The sequence below is a fragment of the Micropterus dolomieu genome, linkage group LG11 (assembly GCF_021292245.1).
Source record: "Micropterus dolomieu isolate WLL.071019.BEF.003 ecotype Adirondacks linkage group LG11, ASM2129224v1, whole genome shotgun sequence".
Classification (NCBI taxonomy): domain Eukaryota; kingdom Metazoa; phylum Chordata; class Actinopteri; order Centrarchiformes; family Centrarchidae; genus Micropterus; species Micropterus dolomieu.
In genome coordinates, this window is record NC_060160.1 from 20,316,163 (window position 1) to 20,339,551 (window position 23,389).

General features: G+C 41.0%; 2 protein-coding genes across 6 annotated transcripts in view; both read left to right on the forward strand.

The window, feature by feature from the left end:
* The first annotated feature begins 375 nt into the window (after nucleotides 1–375).
* mocs3 (molybdenum cofactor synthesis 3) lies at nucleotides 376–7,227 on the forward strand. 3 transcript variants are annotated; one of them, XR_006827222.1, is made up of 13 exons: nucleotides 376–617; nucleotides 1,711–1,843; nucleotides 1,955–2,047; nucleotides 2,856–2,976; nucleotides 3,807–3,881; nucleotides 4,117–4,234; nucleotides 4,335–4,443; nucleotides 4,527–4,589; nucleotides 5,120–5,283; nucleotides 5,466–5,513; nucleotides 6,043–6,159; nucleotides 6,252–6,359; nucleotides 7,027–7,227. XR_006827222.1 is itself a non-coding variant. In XM_046063276.1 (13 exons), the coding sequence occupies exons 1-13, from the start codon at nucleotides 525–527 to the stop codon at nucleotides 7,182–7,184; spliced, it is 1,380 nt and encodes a 459-aa protein (XP_045919232.1). In that variant the 5' UTR covers nucleotides 378–524; the 3' UTR covers nucleotides 7,185–7,227. The 3 variants fall into 3 exon arrangements, 2 of the variants coding, with proteins under 2 accessions (XP_045919232.1, XP_045919233.1); XM_046063276.1 differs by having other exon boundaries at nucleotides 378–617; nucleotides 6,043–6,139; XM_046063277.1 differs by lacking the exon at nucleotides 4,527–4,589 and having other exon boundaries at nucleotides 378–617; nucleotides 5,111–5,283; nucleotides 6,043–6,139.
* A 702-nt stretch (nucleotides 7,228–7,929) lies between these two features.
* Nucleotides 7,930–23,389, forward strand: part of prkd3 (protein kinase D3) — a 37,915-nt gene continuing 22,455 nt past the window's right edge. Inside the window, exons 1-2 of one of the 3 annotated variants that reach the window (XM_046062032.1) lie at nucleotides 7,930–8,252; nucleotides 9,101–9,741. In XM_046062032.1, coding sequence (XP_045917988.1) covers nucleotides 9,448–9,741 — 294 coding nt within the window. In that variant the 5' untranslated portion in view covers nucleotides 7,930–8,252; nucleotides 9,101–9,447. Of the gene's footprint in view, nucleotides 8,253–9,100; nucleotides 9,742–18,344; nucleotides 18,681–23,389 lie in introns of those variants that run through there. The other 2 variants (XM_046062031.1, XM_046062033.1) reach the window with 2 other exon arrangements.

Below are 23,389 nucleotides of genomic sequence, written 5' to 3' on the forward strand. Positions count from 1 at the left end.
ATTCCTTTGATAACTGCTCAGTTTCAACAGCAGAACAACAGATTTACAGCATAGCTATCGCCTGGAGGTCAGTTGAGCTTAATATTTAACAACAAAACAACAAGAAAAAACAACAACTATTCGAAAAATCTTTTAAGATAAAATTATTGCAGATACTTAGGGGGACTAGTGCTTTTCTTTGATGTTTGTGCAATGTACGGAAGCTTTATTGTGGTAAATTCTCTTTTTCGTTTCTCTTTTTTTCTCAGAGTAAATCACAGCATTAAATAGTAGTTTCTTAGTTTCTTTATTTAATAGGCTATTTGTTTTACTCTGACGAAAAGACCAACGCTTCGTACTTCACCTATCACGTGGTCACATTGTCACATGGTCAACCCGGAAGTTTGTGCCGTGTGCTTCACATGTCAACATGTTGCTGTCCCACAGTTACATTGCATCTAAATCAGAATTGTTGAATCGTTTTTGATACATAGTCTGGATATATATATTTTGCAACTGCACGTGTTTTCTTTGTGCCAGCAGCCATGGCCCAAGAGGTGTGCTGCTTGAAGGCAAAGCTCAAGGAAAAAGAGAAAGAGATTGCTGCTCTGAAGAGTAAACTGGCACAACTGGAAAAGGTACGAAAGTCTTACTGAATGCTAAGCAAAGTTTATTACAAGAGGTCAACTCTATTAGTCCAAATTTGCAGGCTGTGTATATAGAAATGTGTTTTGCCTCTTTTTTTATCTAGTAGTTTAACATTTATAGTGCAGCTAACCTAGCTATTATGTTACTATAACCTTTTAGCATTTTTATAGCCTACTAGTCTATAACGTTAGCAAACATTACTTATAGGCCGTCATTGAACAAAACATCACGTTTGACGCTGATAACATTACACCCAACACTAACCTGGACACTTTTTTTAGACAGCTAACTAGCTTGTTGGCTAGCTAGTGAAATGCCTACTTGTCATGAAGATGAATGTGTGTAGCTGAGGAAAGATTAAACAGAAATGTCCTCTGTAATATGAAATAGAGCAGAGATACATGACAGCTAAAAAATCTCACAGAAGATATACAGTACATAGAGACACTGTAGCCATCAGGAGTCACCCACACATCCACATTTACACGTGCTGGGTAAATGATGAGCACAAAATTTGAATTGGTCAATTGATTATGTACATCTGAGGACAATATGTCTAATTATTCAAATACTGGGGGTAATCACACAACACCCATGATTTGTACCTTGTACCTTAATGCTGTTAAAAGCATAGAGACGTATACAAGAGTGTGTAAATTTAATCTTAGAATGCAGTGTTATATTAATTGATTCAGATGATTCTGAGCTAACAAATAAATCAATGCAAACAGGAAAAAACTCACAAATGCGAGAACAAAAGTAGAAAAACGGGCATTTTGAAATGTCCTAAACTAAATCTGCATTTTTCAAAAGAAATAGAGTACTCTTAACTAATTAAATCTTAAATGCTAAATAAACACACTATACATCTCTTAAATCCCTCCCTGTGAAGAGCTTTTCCCATATAGCTCCTTATGTCAGACATATGGCCTGTAGATGTATGTAAAGAGATATAAAAATGTAGGTCATTATATTAAAAGGGCAGATTGTTGAGGGTTGTGATGCCTCATGATCAAAGCTCCTCTTTGAAACTTGAACATTTCTTATATGTTGTGTAATAATTCCTCCCTGGTGTGATATCAGAGCCATACTTCAGTCCTGGAGCTGTATGACAAAGTGACGCCCCTGAGCCCTCTGAGAGCCAAACCAGCCCTCAGCAATGAGGACATCATGCGGTACAGCAGACAGCTCCTTCTGCCTGAGCTGGGTCCACAAGGTACAGACGGCTACAGACAGTGTTATTCTGATATACAATACAGTTAACATTCTATCAAGTGAAATTTATGGCATGACTGAACACAACAGAGTGAATCTTGATTGTCCACAGGTCAGCTAAACTTAGCCAAGACCTCAGTGCTGATTGTGGGCTGTGGAGGACTGGGCTGCCCCCTGGCACAGTATCTTGCAGCAGCAGGTATCGGTAGGTAATCTTGTTGATTAATGCTTAGTGTGACCTTGTGCTAAACATGTCAAATCATAACCCTTCTATCATTGTCTTTGAATTACATTTGGTAATATGGGCGAGTAATTGTTAAGCTGTCAATGGTTTGTCTTTTCCTTTAGGCGGGGTCTAAAATTAGCAATCTAGCTCACTTCCCATTGGCTGGTAAACTGAATAAATTTACCTGTTGGGGAGATGATTGCTTCCATAATCATTAATTTACATTTCCAAACTAAATATATCACACTGCCTATTTCAGTGCTGTTTAATGAATAAAATCAGGTACACTGGGAAAGCTTAGGTAAGAAGACTGTATATTAAGTATGTTTACAACTTTTAATTTAATCACAGAATAACTTACTTATTCTGTGAATATGTTTTCCTTTTGCAGTCAAAATTATACTACCTGTTGCTTCAGATGAAGTTTCACTGCACCTTTCTGTATAACTAATTGGGGAAAACTGAAAAAAAAAAAAAAACTAATTAAAGGGGTATAAGAAGTTTGTGTAGAGTCGGTGTAACATAAGATTACTGTTTAAGGGCAGAGTCCCTGAATGTGTTTAGTGGCTGGCAGATACAAAATTTGAGAAAAGGTCGTTAACAAGAACTATTTATAAAAAGCTCCATTCGAAGGCACACTTTGGATATTTGTACCCTGGTTATAGCGTTTAATCTTCATGGCTCTCCACCATTTTCAGATTTCGACCTTTTTATATACAGTCTATGGTTTCAACATTTATTCTAAAGCCTTTTTGACTGACTCTTGTTTGTCTTGGTGTCTCTGCAGGGCGCCTGGGCCTACTGGATTATGACGAGGTGGAGCTCAGTAACCTGCACAGACAGGTGCTCCATGGGGAGCAGAATCAGGGCCAGGCCAAGGCTCTGTCTGCTGCCAATGCAGTTAAAAGGTACTGATTGGGGCCTGCACACACTGGAGTACTGTACGGTACATAGAGGTCAAAAGCACATTTATATAATTTAGCAGAACAAAAGTGTATGAGAGCATGTGACAAACGTATTCCTGCACAGACCTGGAACTGAGAAGTTAGTATTTTGATATCATTAGTAAATGTTCTGTAACCCTAACTATGATAATTGGTGCATGTCTATGTTTTTTTGTGACCCTTTGGTTGATGTATAATGCATGCTGGCGCTATCCAGTCTCACCACAGGTTATATTTGGTTGTGTATTTCACCCCAGTCTGCAAATATTGTGTAAACATGTTATTTTAGAGACAGCTTTTTTTGGTGCCTTTCTCCCTCACAGTGGGCCTACTGTGGTTAGCGCACACATTGTATAGCCACAACCACATGAGGGCGCCATTTCTCTGACTAGCAAACTACTTAAAGCGTGCTTAGTTGCACTGCCACACATACACTACCACCCTCTTACTTTTATTATTAATTGTTCATTAATCATTGATGATGACATGCATAATACAACTTGCAATAAGAGAGTCTTGATTGGTAATAAAATATTTGTTTTTGCACCTTTGTTGATAGTTGAGACAGACCGTAAAGGCGAGGAGGGAGAGAAAATAGTCAGGGCAGACATGTGACTAAGGTCCCATGTCAGATGCAAAACTCACATGTTTGCCGTTTTGTGGTTTGTTCCTTGTTCGGCTGAAAATTAGATTTTGATAGAAATTCTAACTAGTTTGCATTGACGCTGCTGATTAAGGAGGACCAAAATTTATATTTTAAAACTTTTTTTTTGATTGTGACTTCATGTCTGCAGGTTGAACTCGACAGTAGAGTGTATTCCCTACCACCTGCAGCTCTCACCAGAGAACGCCTTGCAACTCATTCAACAGTATCCTGCTGTGAAACTCTCAACCTACATCTGTTACAAAGCCCTGCCACTAGCTAATCCTTTGTCAGGACTTCTATCTTACTTCTATTTCGCCGTCCACTAAGTCTTATGCAGGCCTATGATTGCTTATATTTCATGAAGAGGATATCTGATATTCAGTTGGGAAATGTGTACATGTGACTAACCGATAATCTGAACTCCGTTTGTGATGACACCTTGACTTTGCTGACCTCATATATGACATTGTGGCTGATTGTTCAGACAATGTCCCCACTCGTTATCTGGTGAATGACGCATGTGTGCTCAGTGGCAAGCCTCTGGTGTCAGCTAGTGCCCTGAGAATGGAGGGGCAGGTAAGGTTCTTGCATCAGTGTGGCAAGAGTCTAACAGCTCCTCTAGATTTTCAGTGTTACTTTACCTGCTTAAAATCCTTCTTGTTTTCTATGTGTGTAGCTGACAGTATATAACTACTGTGGAGGCCCCTGCTACAGATGTCTGTACCCCGTACCTCCACCCCCAGAGACAGTGACCAACTGTTCTGACGGAGGGGTATTAGGAGTGGGTGAGTCTCATCCCTATACGTGCGCAGAAACCACCGTCTGTGTAAATGATAGTTGTTAATAAAATGTTCCACTTTTCTTTAAGTTCCAGGGATAATGGGCTGCTTCCAAGCTTTGGAAGTCCTCAAGATTGCCTCCGGACAAGGCTGTATCCTTTGGTATTTCCATTCTTAATTTCCACATTACATACAGTACCTTCCACGGGCATTTTGTTGCTTTACATCAGGATTTTCTGCCTAGTCATCAGGATGAATCCACAACAAAGAACTGCTGAAAGGGTTTTCATTGTAGCAAAGTTAGAGATGGGAAGGGTGTTTTTGGCCGGTCTGATAAAATAAAGCAAAAACAGACAGATTTTTTTTTTGTCTGCATTCTCTGGACTCTGCTGACTCTCCATTTGCCATTCCTGTGAGAACTCTTATGAAGCTGTTGTGGTTACAGTGTTCACTTGCTTAGATTGAGAGTCACATCAGAGAATAGACTTGCCCTAGCCTGCCTTCTGTCTTGCATTGTGATTCCCAAGCTACCACCTGGCCGTTGTGTGTCAGCCAGGGAAGACGCTTGAATGTTGCAATGGCAGTCATACACGGATGGGACACGTACAAGCTGATTCTCTGAATCAAGCAACGTGGTGATAGTTTTTCACAAAGTAGCCTTTCCCTTGATCAGGCATCCTAGCTTCCTGTGGCCATCAGTTGGTGATGTTTGACGCTCAAAATGCCAGATTCAGGACCATCAAGTTGCGGCCCAAACAGGCCGGATGTGCAGTGTGTGGAGAGAACCCCAGTGTAACCCAGTTGGTGGACTATGAGGCGTTCTGTGGGTCCGCTGCCACAGATAAGGTTGGTCATAAGAGACAAAGCTGATGGGGTACCTAATATTATTTTCTCAGGAGTGTTACTTTTTGAAGGGATAAGAAGGGTTTCTTACATGTACTGGATTGTGCGATTTAATATGACACGGTACCTTTAATCTGTAAAAGGAAGGAAAAATCTCTCACTGCCCGATTTCCCTTGTGTTTCAGTGCCGCAAACTCAACCTCCTTTCCAGAGATCAGAGGATCACAGTACAGGTAGGAAATATAGACTCCAGAACAGTTGGCCATTGCGTGACTCCCTGTATTTAGTGCTGTTTATTGTATGATTGCTCACCATTTTCTCAGTTTTCATGTGCATTCATAAACTGATTACATCTCAGCGTTGACCCAGCCCCAAATGGGAAATGACTTAAAATGTGCCTGTAGATTTTCTATGGGAAAGAATAATATGTTCTATTTGGCACTGAGAGCAGTGGTAGTGGATTGCATCTGTTTATTTTTCTGCAGAATAGGCGCTTTCAAACCCGCTGAGTCATTAAGCACAGAGATGGGGATCATGATTGATTGGGCTGTAATTGAGATTGTGCAAGGGGCTCCAGTTAGAAACAGTTTTGTTTCCTGTGAGTTAAGGAAAAGCAGTTAAAATGTTCTTATTACTCCACAAATACAAATCCAAGCAATGTTTGTGGTTTCCCTGTTTAACTATGGATATAAATCAATGTCTTTTTCCAACAGATAAATTATTAGTATTTGTGTATTAATAAGTCTTTAAATATAATTCCAGGATTATAAATCAGTACTGGACAACGCAGAGCCCCATCTCTTGTTGGATGTGCGCCCTCTTGTGGAGGTGGATATATGCCACTTACCTTTCTCCCTCAGTATCCTTTTTGTGACAGAGGCATGTCTCCCTTTTACTTTGTTCTTTAGTGTCTGTTCATGTTCATTCTGTTTCCCATTTCCCTGTGATTAATCTCCTTATATTGTCTCCAGACATTCCACTCTTGAGTTTAGAGGAGAGGAAGAGTGAGCATTTTCTATTACTTCAGGAGAGAATCAGCCAATTAAAACAGCAGATGGCTGGTGACTGCCGGCCTCCAGGTAACATGTCAACATGTTGTTTGAAAATAAACAGTTACCCAGAGCCACTTGTGCATATTCAGGTTTGCATTTTCACAGTCCACTGTGTAGTCTCATACTGCCGGGCCGCTAGTGGACAGCTAGTAACAGGTTGTATTGGGGTTGCTAGGTGACCCCTTTTCCAAAACAATTATGGTCAACCTGAGCAGCTGGCCTGCTTTAGAGAAATTAAAATTCACAACGTTATTTTGGCTGATGTTCTTGATATTCACTCTGTTGAGCTTTCTTTATCAATGGGCTAAATTTAGCCTTGTTGAGTTTTAGCTTAGTGTTTAATACAGTCTTGTTTTAGCATATGGTCACTTTTTGCAAAATCTGCTCTGTGTGATCTTAAACATTTACCTTTTTATACTTAATGTAATATTTACACTATTCAAACTCTTGTGTGCAGCATTTTGTTCCTTAAGGTGTTTCTCTTTTTTTCTTTTATCATAGAAAATAGTTAAGGTTGAGTGTATTGAAGTTAATTAGTGATTAGAATCTGAAGCACAAGTCTTTTAGATTCACTTGTGTCACTAAACATATCTCAGTGTATCCAAGGTGGGTTAAAAATCAATGGCAACTGGACTTGGTTAATATATTGATTTGTTGGTATCTCTCAGTGTTTTCTCTGTACTGTTACCTCCAGTGTATGTGATCTGTAAGCTGGGTAACGACTCTCAGAAGGCGGTGCAGGTTCTGGAGAAGATGAGTGGATCAGAAGTGGACAGTATCACAGTGAAAGACATCTGTGGAGGCCTCATGGCCTGGGCAAAAAGGATAGACCCCACGTTTCCACAGTATTAAAGTATTTTCAAATGCTTTTCTGTTAATAAACTCTGAATTCTCATTCTTGTTGATTTTCTGGTTATTTGTGTGCTGAACATCGTGCTTTCAGGTAAATTGTTTTTAAAGCCATTACTCAATTCCCACATACCAAGTGAAATTTGGTTCCAAAAATGGGTTATGTAATCTGTGTATCAGTTCATCAGAAAGATGAGCTGGCAGTTGGATAACAAGTAAGCATCCTTGCAAAATCAATTCTTTCTTCCTGTTTTATGTTCAGTTAATTGAACCGATAGCTTCCCCATATCTAATAAATTAACCTAAAGTTTCCATCAAGGTCCTTAAGCACACAGGACCTGTATGCCCTTTAAACCTATGTTAAGCTGTCTATGGGCTGAGACAGCACAGTAGAGACTGCAAGCTAAGATCAGAAAACTCAAACTTCTACTCTCTTGTTTATTTATATAAGTAAGGTCAAATCAACCCATTCCTCATTTTGCTGGGGATATATAGGAACCCCTTCGAGTCCCACTGAGGACTCCCGCACCCCACTTCGGAAACCAGTGTATTACAAAACGATCCGGCTCGTGTAGAAGAATAAGTTTTTTTCTTTGCATGACCAAGTTGAAATAACGGAAAAGAAAGGAACATGCGCATTGGTTTGATCTCCATCGGAGGCGCCATTGCTACGCAGGGAGTGTAGTTCAAGTTCTCCTCCCCACAAATGGAAAGTCAGTTATGCGGAGATGATAAAAAGACTCCAAGCCCCAGCGACGGTCGCTGCTCTTTTCTGTCGTCAAGCGGGGGGAGTAGTCACAGCTGGAAGGATAATAAGATGCGCATGAATTTACAAACTGGAATAAAGATAAGAGAAAATAAATGGACGGGTCGGTTAGTGTCGGCGCGCCCGAATGTAAAACTTATGTCGGTAAGTGTTACATGTAGGCTACGACGCTGCGCTTTGGTGTGCGACTTTCAAAAAGTTTAGAATAGTAAACGTAAGACTCCGCTTTCCTCAGTTGATGGAGTTGCAAAGTTGCTTCGGTCCCCTCACAATGGAAAGAAAAGCGCCCTTCGCTGACTGTGAAGGTAAAGTATTATTTCAGAAACATTTAAGGCGACGTCTGGTTGTAAACGCGCTTTAGGCAAGAGTGTAGTTCACATTACAACAAAGTGTCCCCTGAATGTGTATATTCAGGTCTTGTATAACTTGTTTTGCTGGCATTCTCGACTCGTGTTCTGCCAGCAAGCCTATCGAAGTGGGAGTGGTGCAGATGTTCAGAAGCCTCGCTTCCAGATGTTTGTGGAGGTTGAATTCTTGTAAACACACAAATGATACGCTTTATTAAATTTTACGTGTGTTTCAGGCTATTATTGTATTATTTTGCGCGCGAGCATAAAGGCCTGATGTGGTAATACTCTTGCGAAGTTTACTAAAAGAAAAGGTCGATAATAAAGTTAAAATGAATAACATTGTATGTGAACGTTTAAGTTGTGGCTTCTTTAGCACGGTCCATTTACAAAAGGGCTAAATGGGTTAGCTTCAAGCTAAGCACTTACAAACAAAACAATGCAAGGAAACAGCAGAACACAACACAAATTGGCCTAATCTAAGGGTCAGAAACAAGAAGCAATTCTAGCAAAGCAAGGTAGTCATGAAGATTTTGTAGGCTTAATTTAAAAATGATGAGTTCTCTGTGTGTGTTAAAAGAAACATGTTTTTCTAAAGGAATTTATCCAAAACATAATTGCAATGGGAAGAAAAGTAACTGCTCAGTTTGTACAACCGGAGCTGCTTTGCCCTACAACACAACAGAATACAAACCTCTAATATGCACCAGTCCTTTCTGTTCTGTGTTCAGATAGGTGAATACATATTTCATTATTAAAATAAAATAGCACTATGTGTGTTTGTCTCTCCATGTGTATCTTTTTAGTGACAGGCTTCCTGTGGTCAGATTGGATTACTGACCTCAGTAAGGAGAAGGAGCACCACTCCAGGATATGATTTTACTGCAAAAACCTGCAGATTGTTCAGAGACTTTTCCTCCATCACCTGCCCATCTAGTGATTGAGTGTGTATTGTGTGTGCTCAGGTGGGCGGGTTGGCTGTTACCCTCTTAATTTATGAAAAACAATGTCACTTTGATAAATAACATACAGTGCTGACTTACTACGACTGATGAGGACCAAAGATTCCCCCTACCAAGAGTGTGTATTCACTGCCAGCCTTCACTAAAACCTCCACTATTCAGCTTTTCACGTTGCCATTGGAAGAAACCCAATGTCTGCCTCCTCTCCCTCATCCTTACCTCGAGCCTTCCTCCACTCTCTCCATCCGCACCACCCGTCCTCGCCGTCTACTGCGTCACCGTCGCCGAGCCCACCTGGGCAGCTCTACACGCGGCTGTCCAACGGCAGTCACAGCGTCCCCAGCCCAACCAACTCCCGTAGCTCTTTCCATGGGGTGTCCTTCCTGCTGCAGATAGGACTGACCAGAGAGACGGTGAACCTGGAGGCCAGTGACCTGTCACTGTCCGCTGTCAAGGACCTGGTGTGCTCCATAGTGGACCAGAAGGTAAGGTTCTCATCTCACATAATCGCCCTTTTGTATGATACACACTCTGTTTTCACTTAGACAGGACATCTCTCATCAAACAGTGTTTTCTCTAATGTCCTCTGAAGAGAAAGGTTTTCCACAAACACATGCAAACCTATTACATTATTAGCTTGTTTGCAGTAATACCGAAGGCAGTAGAGGGCCAACATGACGCAAATGTATTTTGCCATCTTCTACCATATTCATCTGTTTAGGTTTTGTTTACCAAAGCAGACATCTGGGCCTCGTGCCCCAAATGAAGTCAAACACCACAGACGCATTCACGAAACAGCACTGATGCTCCTCCAGTTACAGGACATTGTCTAGTAACACCAGTTATTTACATTGCTGTATAATGTTGCTGGACTCACATGATGCAAGTGGATGCATACATGCTCATATGCACACAACTATACAGAACTACTCAGTGGTTTTGCTCTGCCTGTGTCATACTGGAACTACTTAATTTTCCATGACTTTTTTAATGTGTTGTAATGACACTGGAGTGTAGCCTCCGCTCAAGAAGTGGCTTTAAACGCAAGTATAGGCTGCATCATTCAACCTCATTTACCATCTCATATTTGGTTGTGTGAGAATATCCTAAGTACAAATCAATGGCGCCAGCTTTAATTTGCCTTCTCTTGTTCGTATGTTTTGAAAGTGGTAGTGTGTGTGTGTGTGCGCGCACACCAGTTTATAATGTGCAAAGTAAGAATGAGGGTAAAACATTTCAATTTTTGTTTCTAATTTGAAGTGGCCCCATATAATAATAAGCCTTGTAAAACGACAACACCGCAGATGTAATGTCTTTTAAATGAAGTGGTTTTCTCTGTCAGAAAATGATGTTCATTGCACTACTAGAAAAACAAAATAAGATCAAAATAGTATTTATCATAAACTGGATCACTGAACTAGCGGTGCATTTGTACAGCAAATAATACAATAAGTATTGCAAATTCAAATTAAAAGTTGATAACATATTTCATTATTGATTGACTATATGTGTTATTACAGTATTTGTAAACATATGTCTGAACCTCTTACTCAACTATTGTCTTCTTTGAGCCCATGGATGTGTACTTCATTTTTGTGTGGGATTAATGGTGTGCAAAGCCTGTTGGAATAATGAAATGGCTCCTGTGTGCATTCACACATTGCTGTTTTTTTAACATCTCGTGTATAATGATGATTACTCTATTTGTGTCTGTAATTATGATTGACTGAATAAAGAGAGGGTGATTGCACAAAACACTTTCATCAGCCGCCGGGGTCTGAACAGTTAGGTCGGTAAGAGCTATATTTGTGCTTGAGATGATGATAATGGAAATAAGGAGGAATGAATGGGCATAAACGTTGCGTTGAACAACAAGTGGAGGACAGTGAAGGAGCTATCTGTATTGAGCCTGTGTCCTTTGCTTCCATGTCGTCCAAGTTGACATTCCAGAGGAGCACGGTAATGTTGTTGTTCTTTATGAGGTCTGCTGATTCTCACTAGCTAGTTATGAACAGTTCTGGTCCACAGAGCGGAAAATCTCATCACTGCGCATATTTACATGGATTCTGTAACATATTGGCATAGTTGCAAGAATCTGTAACCTGAAAGGGGTGGGAAATAAGATGCTTTGAGGACAGCCTGTATAGAAAATCAGTGCAGTGCATTCATGGTGAGTGGGTGCTGATTATCTATCAAAATGAGATCAGGATCACATATTGTCTGTGTGCAATTTCATTACTGTGTGTCACTTCATATCACATGCATTCATCGAAAGATGCTATGCACTCTAATAAGATATGGCAGGACACTAATTTATGGCCAACACATGGGAACTTTAAAAAGGCTATATATACAATAAACATCTGAACATACTGTACATCTTTTTCATCGTAATATACTGTACATCATCACCACAGAACATATCCAGCCCACTCATACACGTTATTGTGCATTCTGTCTATTAAACACTGCCAAATGCAGTGTACTGCCTCAACTATTTCATGAAATCCAGCCATATGGCTTTGATATCAATGGAAAATGTGACTGTGGGCCTTCTGTAAACTCCAGTCCATCCCTGCCTCACTTCTTGTTCTAAAATATGCATCACAATGGTGTGCCTTTTACAAGGTCCTCATCCTGGCCAGCTTTTCCAGCTGAGGATCTCTGACCCTAGCTTAGCCGTTGACAGCTGTCCCAGGATGTCTCCAGTCAGCAGAACCTCAGGTGTCTGTCAGCAGAGGCGAGACAGGAAAAAGCTTTAGACTTGATGTGGTAATATCTGCATGGAGATAGAGTCTGGATTGAAGTGTATTCTCCCCTTTGTGCTGCTGCTTCCTCTGCTGAGAGCTGGCCTGCTTCACAAAGTGACTCACCACTCAGCCATGTAACAAACAGGGATGCTTGTCCTGACTTAAATCTATCCATTCAGTCTGACGTTTTCTGCTCTGTCAGCTCTTGTGAACTTTCAGTGTGGCATTTAGTTGTATGTTAGCCATGATGTTAACTATGCTGATATCTTGGTAGCCTTCCATTTTGTGGCTGAGCAATTTGTGCATCTTTCTGCTGATTATCTGGGTCTGGGTCACTGTGCCAGCAGGGCAAGAACACCAAGCCAGATGTACTTTTCTGAGTAGCTATTTATCTGTTTTGTTTTTTTTTTACAGCATCCCAATGTGCTATCGTGCATGCTGGGCGATATTGTTCCTCCACCTTGTCCTGTCTCTGGTCTCGTTTTTTCTCAGTACGCAGCCAAACTACATCAACTCCCTTCTATCAGTGACCTATTGTAACAGTAAAGCTTAACGTTCATTCATTCATACAGAGTGGTGATCCCGGTGAACAGAAGGCCTGCAATGTAATGGCTTTGCTAGATGTGTGCTCAGTAGGGCTGCAACTAATGATTATTTTCGTAGTTGACTAATCTGTCAGGACCAGTTGCGATTATTTTTGTTGTTTTTTGTTAAACCATTTAATTAATTAAATATCTTTCAAGTGAATTACTAATTTCCAACACACAGCCTAACTAGCTAATGTTACCATTAAGTGAATAAGGTTTAATATTCAGAATGAACACTAGTATCAACCCCAGGGGGAAACCAGGAAAGAAGACTTTCCACTTCCTTAATGTTCTCTTCACTTTCAATAGTATTCACCGTCATCAAAAACTTAGGAAAAAACACAAGCATGCTGACCAATCACTTGACCTGATATTCGGTGGGCCTTCTTTTAGGTGGCTAATATGTGGTGATGGCGCGTAGTGAAGATGCTTACCTTTGGTGTGGGAGACCTGGGTTCAATTCCCACTGTCACATCCACCATTGTGTCCCTGAGCAACCCCTAGTTGCTCCAGAGGCGTGCGACCTCTGCGATGTATAGCAATTGTAAGTCGCTTTGGATAAAAGCGTCAGATAAATGTAATATATGTTTTGCTACTGACCCTGTCCACAGCAGTACAGTGCTTAGTTTCCGGTTCAGTACAACTCTCTGCTTTTCCAAATTGGGAATGCGCAGACGGTCATCTACTGCAGGTAATTCACTGATGATGGATAAGAACCTCATACAGCCCCACTTCCAGAACCCTGAACTATATTACTAATATTACTATATTATACTAATATTCATACTTTTCATTTCAGACAGTGGGCCCAGCCATTCTATACAGAAACTTAATTTAGGCTGCTTGTATCTACAATTTCATTCTTCCACTATGCTCTCAAAGCTTGTGATCATAGCTTAAGGACAGAAAGTTTATTTTCTGGTGAAGTGAGTGCTTTACTTTGTTGCACTTCTGCTGTTTTTAGTGTTTTTAGTGTTCCTCTTTGGAGCCTGTTTCTTCACTGACTTGCCAAACTATACGATGTTTGAAATCTTTTAGTGTACTACAGCAACATGATGGCAAACTAACTCATGTCCTATTGTCAGTGAGCGTGTATTTAAGATTTTATGCAGAGAAATCACTTTACAAACCATGGATACAAGATTGTATGCTATAGCTATAGAACAGCTGTAAAATCTCCAGATGTTTTCATGTGCTCTCTTTTACCATGTATAACGTGTTATGGCTTCAAGGTTGACATTTCAGATAGTTCCTGAACAATTTAGTTTTGAATCAGTCTCATTGTTTGACAGGGAGCCATGCAGCCTGTTATAATAGCTGTGCATTGTATAGCCTAGATTCTGTACTACTCATCTTCATGCTAAAGACTCAACCACATGACTTGGCCAGCGTCCACAGATTTGCTTTCTCTCTGTTCTCTGTGCTGATCTGAAGTTGGTTTTAAAAGTAGTGGTTTGGACAACATTCACCAACTTTAGTGGTTACGGTCAACTTTAGTCCAGGGCATCATGAGAGTTTCAGTCTGATAGAGCAGCTATTGTTGTTACCACTTCTGGAATTTACTGAATACTTCAAAATGTGACTGTTTTAGTGTCACCACTTGGCACAAGAGTATCAACTCTAAGCCAGGCTCCTTGAGGACTGTGAGAAAGGATGAAGGGAGCCAGCCAGTGGGTGGTGGAGACCCTCCCAGTCGTGTATCATCCAGCCCAGATCTAATCCATGATGAACCATTGATGGCCCCCCACTGGCTACATGCAACCCCAAGTTGAGGCAGCCTTGTTTCACTAGTCAGGTCCCGACTTCTCTGTCTGGTTTTTGGGCTTGATGAATGGTGTGAGATAAACATCCATAGCTTCCACTTGTTGAGCGCTTCCTGTTTGGTGTCGCCCAAGTGCTCTCGTGCAGCCAGCAAGGGAGCAGTGGCGGGACAAAAGTTCATGACTCCCTGAGAATGACTCCCAGTTAGCCAGCTGGTCAGCCTGGACAGCCAGCCAGCTACAGAACATTCCTCTTCACCCAGGCATTTTTGGAGGATGATGTGATGTTGCTCGGGATGGGTGGGATTAGACTGCTAGGAAACTGAAATATTTGAAGCTAAATGCTTGCTTTGGTAGTTCTGAACATCTGACAGATTTTGATGGATGCTTGCACAATTACCAGTATTCTGTCTTTATGGGACTGTATTTAATATCCTACAAAGGCACAATAGAATTTCTAGTGAAGGTGCTTTCCGGTGAATGTTAGCAGCAAACATGTTTGAAATAAATGTAGAATTTACAGTCTAGTTTGGCATCAATGGGGATGATAAAGCTTAGCAGGAGGAAGGACATTTTAAGTTCTTTTGGCATAGGTAATGGAAAAAAACATTAAACCTTTGCCTCACATGTTAGTTTTATGAATACTTTAATTTTAGCTCTTGTCTTTAGGATGTTGCTGCATTTTCACTCCAGCTGGAAATGCTGTGAAAGGCAGCTGCCTCAGCCACAGGTTTCCTTACTGGTTTTCTCAGTGCTGTAACTCCCAGTCTCTGGTAGAGGGCTGTACAACTGCCTCTGTAATTAGCGAGACAAAGGCCTTCTTGAGTCAGAAACTATGTTGGGCAGTGTACAGTAAAATAGCAGACTATTATAAAAACTGAAGGATTTGGATTGTTCTCAACCTTTGAGTAATATTACTTGCATGATGCAAGGTAACACAGAGAAAACAAAATCGTCTCAACATTCCACTTTCAAGCGCACTAGAATCAATATATGACTTTAATCTCACCAGCCTTTTTGACTAAGATCTATATGTCATGCTGAGGTTTGTCATAAAGATAGACCTGGTTTGGGAAACAGTATCTACAGAAAGGGGCAAGAGAAAATTAGTTATAAGGAGAAAAAAAATAGCAAGAAAGAAGGGTGCAGATGGAAAATGGAGAGACTGCAGTTCACTTTGAGCCAAACTAACCGAAACACACAGGAAATAAATCTTCACCATCTCCCTCTCTCCCTCCCTTCAACAGAATAAGTCCACATCTGCATGTTCCTATGGAGCTGGCAGCCATATTTCAGCCAAGAGGAAGTACCAACTGCACAGAGCTTTATGTGTGATATACATGAGGCTAGAGGTTTCCTGGAAAGCACATTCAGCTTCGTCTCAAGAAAAAACATGAGTCACACATGAGTCAAAATATTCACTGTTGATATTGGTTCTGAATACACACTGCTTAGATCCAATCCAATCCAATCCACTTTATTTATATAGCACAATTTAAAAAACAACAAGGTTACCAAAGTGCTTTACAGAGATGATATAAAATATGCTCATGATAAATAAAAACAAAACAAAACAAATAACACCAACACTGACAGCGACAACGAAGACCACAGCAGCTCTCATGGTGAATTAAAAGCCAGGGAATAAAAGTATGTTTTTAAACGAGATTTAAAGGTGTGGAGGTTGGGCGCCACTTTAATGTGAGGAGGTAAGTCATTCCACAGTTTGGGGGCAACTACTGAAAAAGAGCGATTGCCCCTGGTCTTCAGCCTGGTCCTGGTCACGTTCAGCCGCAGCTGATCAACAGACCTCAGTGACCTTGGTGGGGTGTAATGGTTTTCAATGTTCATTTGCAGGCATTCTGATGTATTTCAAATCCATGGAGTTGACTAAAATGATATCACAATTGGGATTGCTGACTCCAACTCCAATCCTACTTGCACAAATCTATCAATTTCCCCAGTCTTGGAGTAATTTGTGGAAAAGGGAGAGAGAGAAGAAAATGGGGGAAAAAATATCTCTGAAGTTAAGTGAGCTAAGTAATTTCTACCATCTGTAGTGCACATTTCTGCCGCCTTGCTCCCCTCTAAATGTAAAGGGGCAAGGCAGAACACAGGGCACAGCCACAGCAGTCAGAGAATGACAGAGTGGAGAAGAGTGGTCCTCTCCAGGGAAAGGGAGCAGGGGATGCTGGGACAACCCTCGTTGGCAGGCCTTGCATGGGACACTGAGGGGGTTGTGGCCACCGTACGACTCTGTCCCGCTGTTCAGTCAGTGCCAGAACCATCAATAGAAGGCCGCTCCTGCCACAAGTGCGGGTTGTGCTTTGGATTTTCTGCGCTTCTGGGTTGCCCAAATGCCCTTCACCATACTTGACTTTTGCCAGTGGTGGGAGATAATCTTGCATCACTCCAATCTCTGCTAATGCTGGCTGAATGGACTTTGATTGGGATTATATAGAAGTGGCAGGCAGCAGTAATGTTGAACCATTTAATACTCAGGAATCCTGGTGACTTTGTCCTTGTGAACCCTACCACATGTAGCGATTTAGGAGGTGCTTTCTGAGAGACTCCACTAAGTTTCCATTCATGAATTTGTAACTGCAGCATTGCACACTTCGCTGAAATAGGATCTCTAATTTCCCTTATTAATTTACTCATTAATGGGTTGATTTCCTCTTCTCCTTAGTCTGGCGTTCCTACTTCACTGCACTTGTTGACCACCTCAGCACATTTAGAGGACTTCAACCAGGACAAATGCTGAAAAAGAAGGGTCCAGTGATGTGGAAACCTCTTCTGCCCTCTTCAAGATTTGAACCCTTCCTAATTTGACCTGGTTAATCACTAATGTCACTTTTCTGAACTGAAGAATGTCTCAACTAAAACGGCTAGTACAAACAGATGTTATAATCATGATCTTAGCAGATGTGTTAGCATGCCAAAAATGTTTCCACTGTCCTGGAATGAAGACCACATGGTCTCTGTTGTAGCTACGCAGTCATATCAGCGTGGCATTATTGATCCCTGCAGTACGAGCAGGTTGCAGAATGTCTTATTTTTTGATGTTTTCTCAGCACTGTTTGCCCTTCCTGTCTTTCAGTGCAGCGAGTGATCTGTCAAACTGATAGGAAGGTGGCAGGGGAAGTGCAATTACATGTTGATACAACAAGAATACAACAAGAAACCTACTGCCTTGTGAAGAGAAACAGTCTTAAGAAATGCTTCAGTGCCTCACATTTAATATGCAACATTTCCTCTAATAAATAGCACCGCAGGGCAAATTAAATGAATGGTTGTTTTTTTACAATCTCACTTTTGTTTGATTGGTTTGTTTGAGCATTTTTAAACCCAAGGGAAAGAGTCAGCCGCTCAGCATGACTCCTTTTGTCACTGTGTCTCTTTCTTCAGCTGTGCTTGCTGTTAGGTTAGCTCCCCTCAGAGCCGCTCCCTGTTTCCATATTCTCTGCTGCTGCTGCTCTTCAATCTGCTGTGGTCGGCCGAGCAGCACAGCAGTCTGTATGCCTGCGTTCAGATGGCTTTTCTCTACACTGCACTTGCTATTATTCTTGTCTGTGTGTTTAAACGTTCAGAGAAATTGCCTTTTGGTGTCTGTGTTTCAAAGAAGGTGACAGTTTGAGTGTTGGAATTTGGCTCGACCGAGTGTTTAGTTTAGTTTAGTTCTTTCACAAAGGCGCAATTGTGTTTCTGTGAAACTGCTAATTCATCAAAAGAATATCTGTAAGAGTAAAGCCTCCTTATTAATCGTAAAGAAAGGGAAAACCTCAAGCAGCCCGTGCCTGCCCACTTTCTCTAACACACAACCCACAGCAATTATTAATGTTTCTGTTGAGCAACGGCAGCGTGTTCCTACATCCTGCTATTACCGCGCACCTTATGACCTCCTGCTCTACCAGAACAAGAGAAAGTGCATTCACCATCAATCTCTTATAAAATTCCCTCAGGTTCACCTGTTTATTTGCCCCTTGTGAAGGTGAATCTGGCGACTGTCCCCTGATACTCGAGGCCAGAGAGGGGAGATGGAGTGTGTACTGCAGTATATCTCTGTGGCGGAGGCGCTGGCGGAGGATCGCAGTGGGGCTATAACTCACCGGCAGTGTGCGGGGGCCCGGCCAAGCATGTCTTAGATCACACTGCTCTCTTCCTGAGAGGTCTTGGATCCTGTGACTCAGCCTTCCTCTTCTCTGCTTGGCTTCTGGACAATGCATGCAGCACACACACGCACACACACACACACACACACACACACACATTCATATATACACAGCATGCAAGCAAACACCCACGCATGCATCGTCATCGAAGAGAGGTGAGACAAGTTCTATCATGTATGTAAAAAATTTGTGCTATTAGGCCAACATCCATCTGGCTCTGATTGGGGAGACAGTGGCTAGTTACCAAACATTGACCTCATCACCATTATCTGCACTCCACTTCAGTGCTTTTGTACTTGAGGCCAAATTACCACAGAAGAGTATTGTTTCACTGGATTTAAACAATCAAAAGCCTGGTGAAAAAATTGCGGGATTTTCTTTAGAGAGCAACGTTTTATGAAACCGGGCAGAGATTTGGCCGCTAACCATCAGCTATTGTGGTTGATGTCAATTAGGTAAGCGGTATAGCTTTGTTAGAGCCTCCTGATGATTGCAAGAGGTCTAGGATGACAGGTGCAGAGTCTCCTACTACACTGTGGTCTGGACAAGGCCCTGGACCGGAGCTCAGTGGTTAGAGTTGTAATTTCACCTTGTCTGCACCAGAAATGTAGACACACACTCCCATACTCCCATACCGTAGGCTGCAATCACACACATACACAGCTCTCAGTTTACAGTAAGGAGGAAAACAGCAGTGAATTAATTGCATGTGAACACTTGGCACTTTTTCAGACCCCTGTGTTTCTCATCCAACAAGTCAGCTATATGCCTCGGCCAGGCTGCAGTGTTCACGCTTCTCTGAAACATGCAGGAAAAAGACAAGAAGTGAGAAGTGGTCTAGGGTGCTGAGATGTTGGACAGACAATAAGTTGCTTTGTCATTATGCAGCCTCTAGTGCGCACAATGCAGCTGCATAAAGTGGGGAGAGTTACAGCTGAGTGGCGGTGAAGCTTTTTCAGCTCGTGCGGTGTGTGTTACAGTTTTGTACAGTTGCATTGCTACGGTGTGATGCACATTGAAATTGACTATAGTGCCAGATTTATTTCAAGTAAGGCTTTATTCCATGCTTGGCTCACGCTTTGTGTGCTGAGAAGCCTCAGATGCCTTTCAGACTCGATCTGTCGTTCTGAAGAACATACGGCTATGTTCCACGAATATACAGCCTCATACAGTAAAACCATATTCTGCCACATGGAAGGAAATGAGTTAGTCAGGCCGTAGAGTGAGAAAGTCACAGCTTCTCTTGCCGCTCTCCCACCAAATGAGTTTCCTTTCCACTACATGTGGCTGCTTCAGTTGGTTACCCTTTAGTGGAGTCTTCCTCTTGCAGTGGAAAAGAAGCTGACTTGACTTCAGGAGGAGCACGTTTTATGAATGTATGTGTGTATGTTGTGGAGTGTGATTGGATGAGTTTGCTTGATCCTGCAAGTGTACAAAGATGCCTGCTTGAATATAAACCATATGAACCCCGCCACACACACACTCTTTCTTGCTCCAGCTGTGGTGTGTTTTTTCTTGGCCTGTGCCTGCAAACTGAGGAGCAAATAGTTTTATGTAATGTGCCATTGAAATGAAGCATGCACCTTGTAATTTCTTTTCATGCACTGGCTGCAGAGCAGAAGGGAAGCACATTCTATGCATTGACTTGACTCATCTTGGACTGTTGTCAGTAGATCTACATTGTGTCGTAACACCCTGCAAAATCTTTTAAAATGTCTTGCTAATTGAATAGTAGGAGGTGTGTTGTGGTAGATGCTGCCCGCTTGCATCACAAAGCTCTCTGAGATGAAGAGATTTTATAAACTTTTCCCCTGTTGCAATTTAATCAAGCTAGACCGATGAATCGGCTGGGCCAATATATATGCATGTATATTGGCTGATAAGCAACAAGAAGTTGAAGAACATAAATGTCAAAAATTAGTTTAGTTTGAGGTAATTTGGAAACTGTGTCTCCATTACAAAGTTTACAATTAATAAGAAAGATGACATCAGAACCAGAAATATTGTCTTTTTAATTTCCACACATTCGTCTTCATCTTCAGAACCTGGTGCCTCCATTACCCACAATACAACTCAGTCAGCGATTCGGGGGGGGGGTTGAGGCAATTGATCAGACTTTAGCGCAGCTCCTTCTGGATCTGCAATGAGCCTTTGGCTACAACTACAAAACACTGAACTATTCCTTTAATATTTTGAGGCCAGATACTGGGTCTCTTGTCTTCTTTCTTGAAGTCATGATATGTGTTGAATTCCAAAACGTTTCCCTTGTTTCCCTTAAAGTTTTAATTCAAACAGCAGCTATTTTGTGCTTGCTTAATAGCACTCATTTTTCATTTCATTCCCTCCCCTGAATAGTAAAAAAAAAAATTAAACTACAGCACTGTACCTACAGTATAGTCAGGACATATTCTAGACCATGAAAGGGAATTATTTAGAAAATATTGCAGCCAAATTATCTGGAAACTGTGGAAAACTAGAGTGTTTCCAGTGTGCCCTCACTTCAAGTGACAAATGAATTATGTTGAAGCCCACATCTAGTAATTGTGTAATTCGCTGCGCATGTGTTTCTTGTACCATGCTGTGTGGAAAAACTTTGCTTGGTATAACATTAATAATATGTAATGAAAACAAATACAATTCCGCTGTTGACTTTAATAGATTAACACAGTTTTCCACACGGGGCTTGATGTGACTTGAACAAAGTAATTACACAGTTTTCCCCCAAGGTTCGTGTGAGCATAATTGAATATAATTTTCCAATGCATTCATTTGACAAGTTATTGAAGTATATTTTCCTCTGCTGTGGGCATTAACATACACTCAAAGTCAAACAATTGTTTCCCCATTGTATTCCTATTTATGAAACCCCCACTATGGCTCAGTGGAACCTATGGTTTCATGACTTACAGTGGAGCATTCAGCACATGTTGTCTATTAACTCTGCTGTACATCAAAACTCAGCAAGCCAAGCTTGGCGGTATTTACCAAGTTTTAGTATATATGCCGTTTGATCCAGCTCTCTTTTTATTTTTCTCCTTTCAAGCCGTTCTTAGGAACTCTCTTCAAACAAAACAGAAACAAATAGATCAACATGTTGTGTCTTGTGGTGGTGGTCTCTAGGCTAAGTGTGGTCTGTGACGTGGCAATATTCAATTATTGCAGGGTTATGAGTCAATGGACTTATTTATCTGGTGAGTATCACCTTGTATCACACTGATCTTGTGACAGTCTTTATCTTGCCACCTCAAGCTAAATGCACAACGGCCTTCTACCTCCTGACCCTTGTTAAATCTTTCACAAGAAGCCAGTACCTTAATGAACATGTTTAGGTTTTGTCCTCTGCAGGGAGGTTAAATAATATTCTACCCTCTCCTTTTATAATGTTATAGCTTATTCTTAATACAGTAAAAGTTTCTACATTCACTTGTGCACATTGTGACCAGTACAACAGTATTTAGTCTGGGACTAAGTGCTTGCTCAAAGGCATCTTCGAAGTAGTTGCAGAGGGATAGACTTGCTCATTCACCTTCAACACAGTTTCCCATCTGGACTTCAAATTCGAATTCTCAGATTTACCTCTCCAGGTGCACTGTCCGATTGAAATGCCAAAACTATAGTTAACTAAAATGCTAAAAATCTCCTATACTGGTTATAGAACAGTTGTTTGTTGTTCATATAGCAAGACGCCTAGATAACAATTTAAAAAGTTTAAATAGTGGAAGGTTGGAAGTCCTGGGCCACCATTTGTTTGGCTGTGAGTTTGGGGAAAAATCCAAAAAGGACACCTATGGTTAGTTTTCTTAATTTTAAATTTGTGTTGTATAATATGCTAATGAACTAATGTTGGTTCAATGACTCTAGACCACCTTTCTAAGGTTTATACAAAGGGGGTCTGGCTTTGTCAGATTAGTAATTTACAGAGAAAAAGTAAACTGAAGTATGGCATAGGCCAGTCACGATTCTCAAAAACAAATCACATGACAATGTGATGCCAGAGATCACATGACAATCATAGAATCAGAATTACAAAACAGAGTTTTCAAATGCATCCACTTTGAAGTGTGTTTGTGAAAAGATCCATTGTTGTTGGTCTAAAACACTGTGCTAGTGTGGATTAAAGGTAGACTTTTTAAGAAGAAGAAAATGCGTTTTATAATGTATCAGTGTAGAGTTGAAGTGATTAGTCAATTGATCAATTAGTCGATCCACAGAAAAACAAATTGTCATTTTAATTGTCATTTTTAAGCAAAACGATTCAACATGTCACAGTTCCAGCTTCTCAAATGTGAGAATTTGCTGCTGTTTACTCATCTTATGTTATGATAAACTGAAACAGAATTTTTTTAGGTTTTGAGGTTCAAAACCATTTTGAGCTTTATGAAGCTGTGGTTGTAATTTTTATTACTATTTTCTGACATTTGTAGACTAAATAATTAAAAGACTGAAAAAAAGTATAATTTGTTTTGTTTACTTAGCTACACATGTATGTTACAACCTTAAACTCATGCAGACTGATCTGGAGCAGGACGTTTTATTGTAACTGTCCTTCGCATTTGTTTGGCTTGCTGCCCGACTAATAAAGGTGTGAGGCAGCCGGAGGTCAAGCAGCATACTTTTCCTTACTGTAATTACATGGCCATCTGTCAGAGCCCCTGCACCACTCTCAACACCGCTTCCCTTTAGCCACCCACCTCTGCCACACATCACACATATGCACAGAAACACAAATGTCACACCACATAGTCATGTGAACACTATTCTATTTTGACAAAAACTTTTTATTGTGACTGTGTCTTCACACATTGTATTTGTGTTATTTGAAAAAAAAAATGCTGTAGAACATTCAAGCCACAGGGTGCCCCCC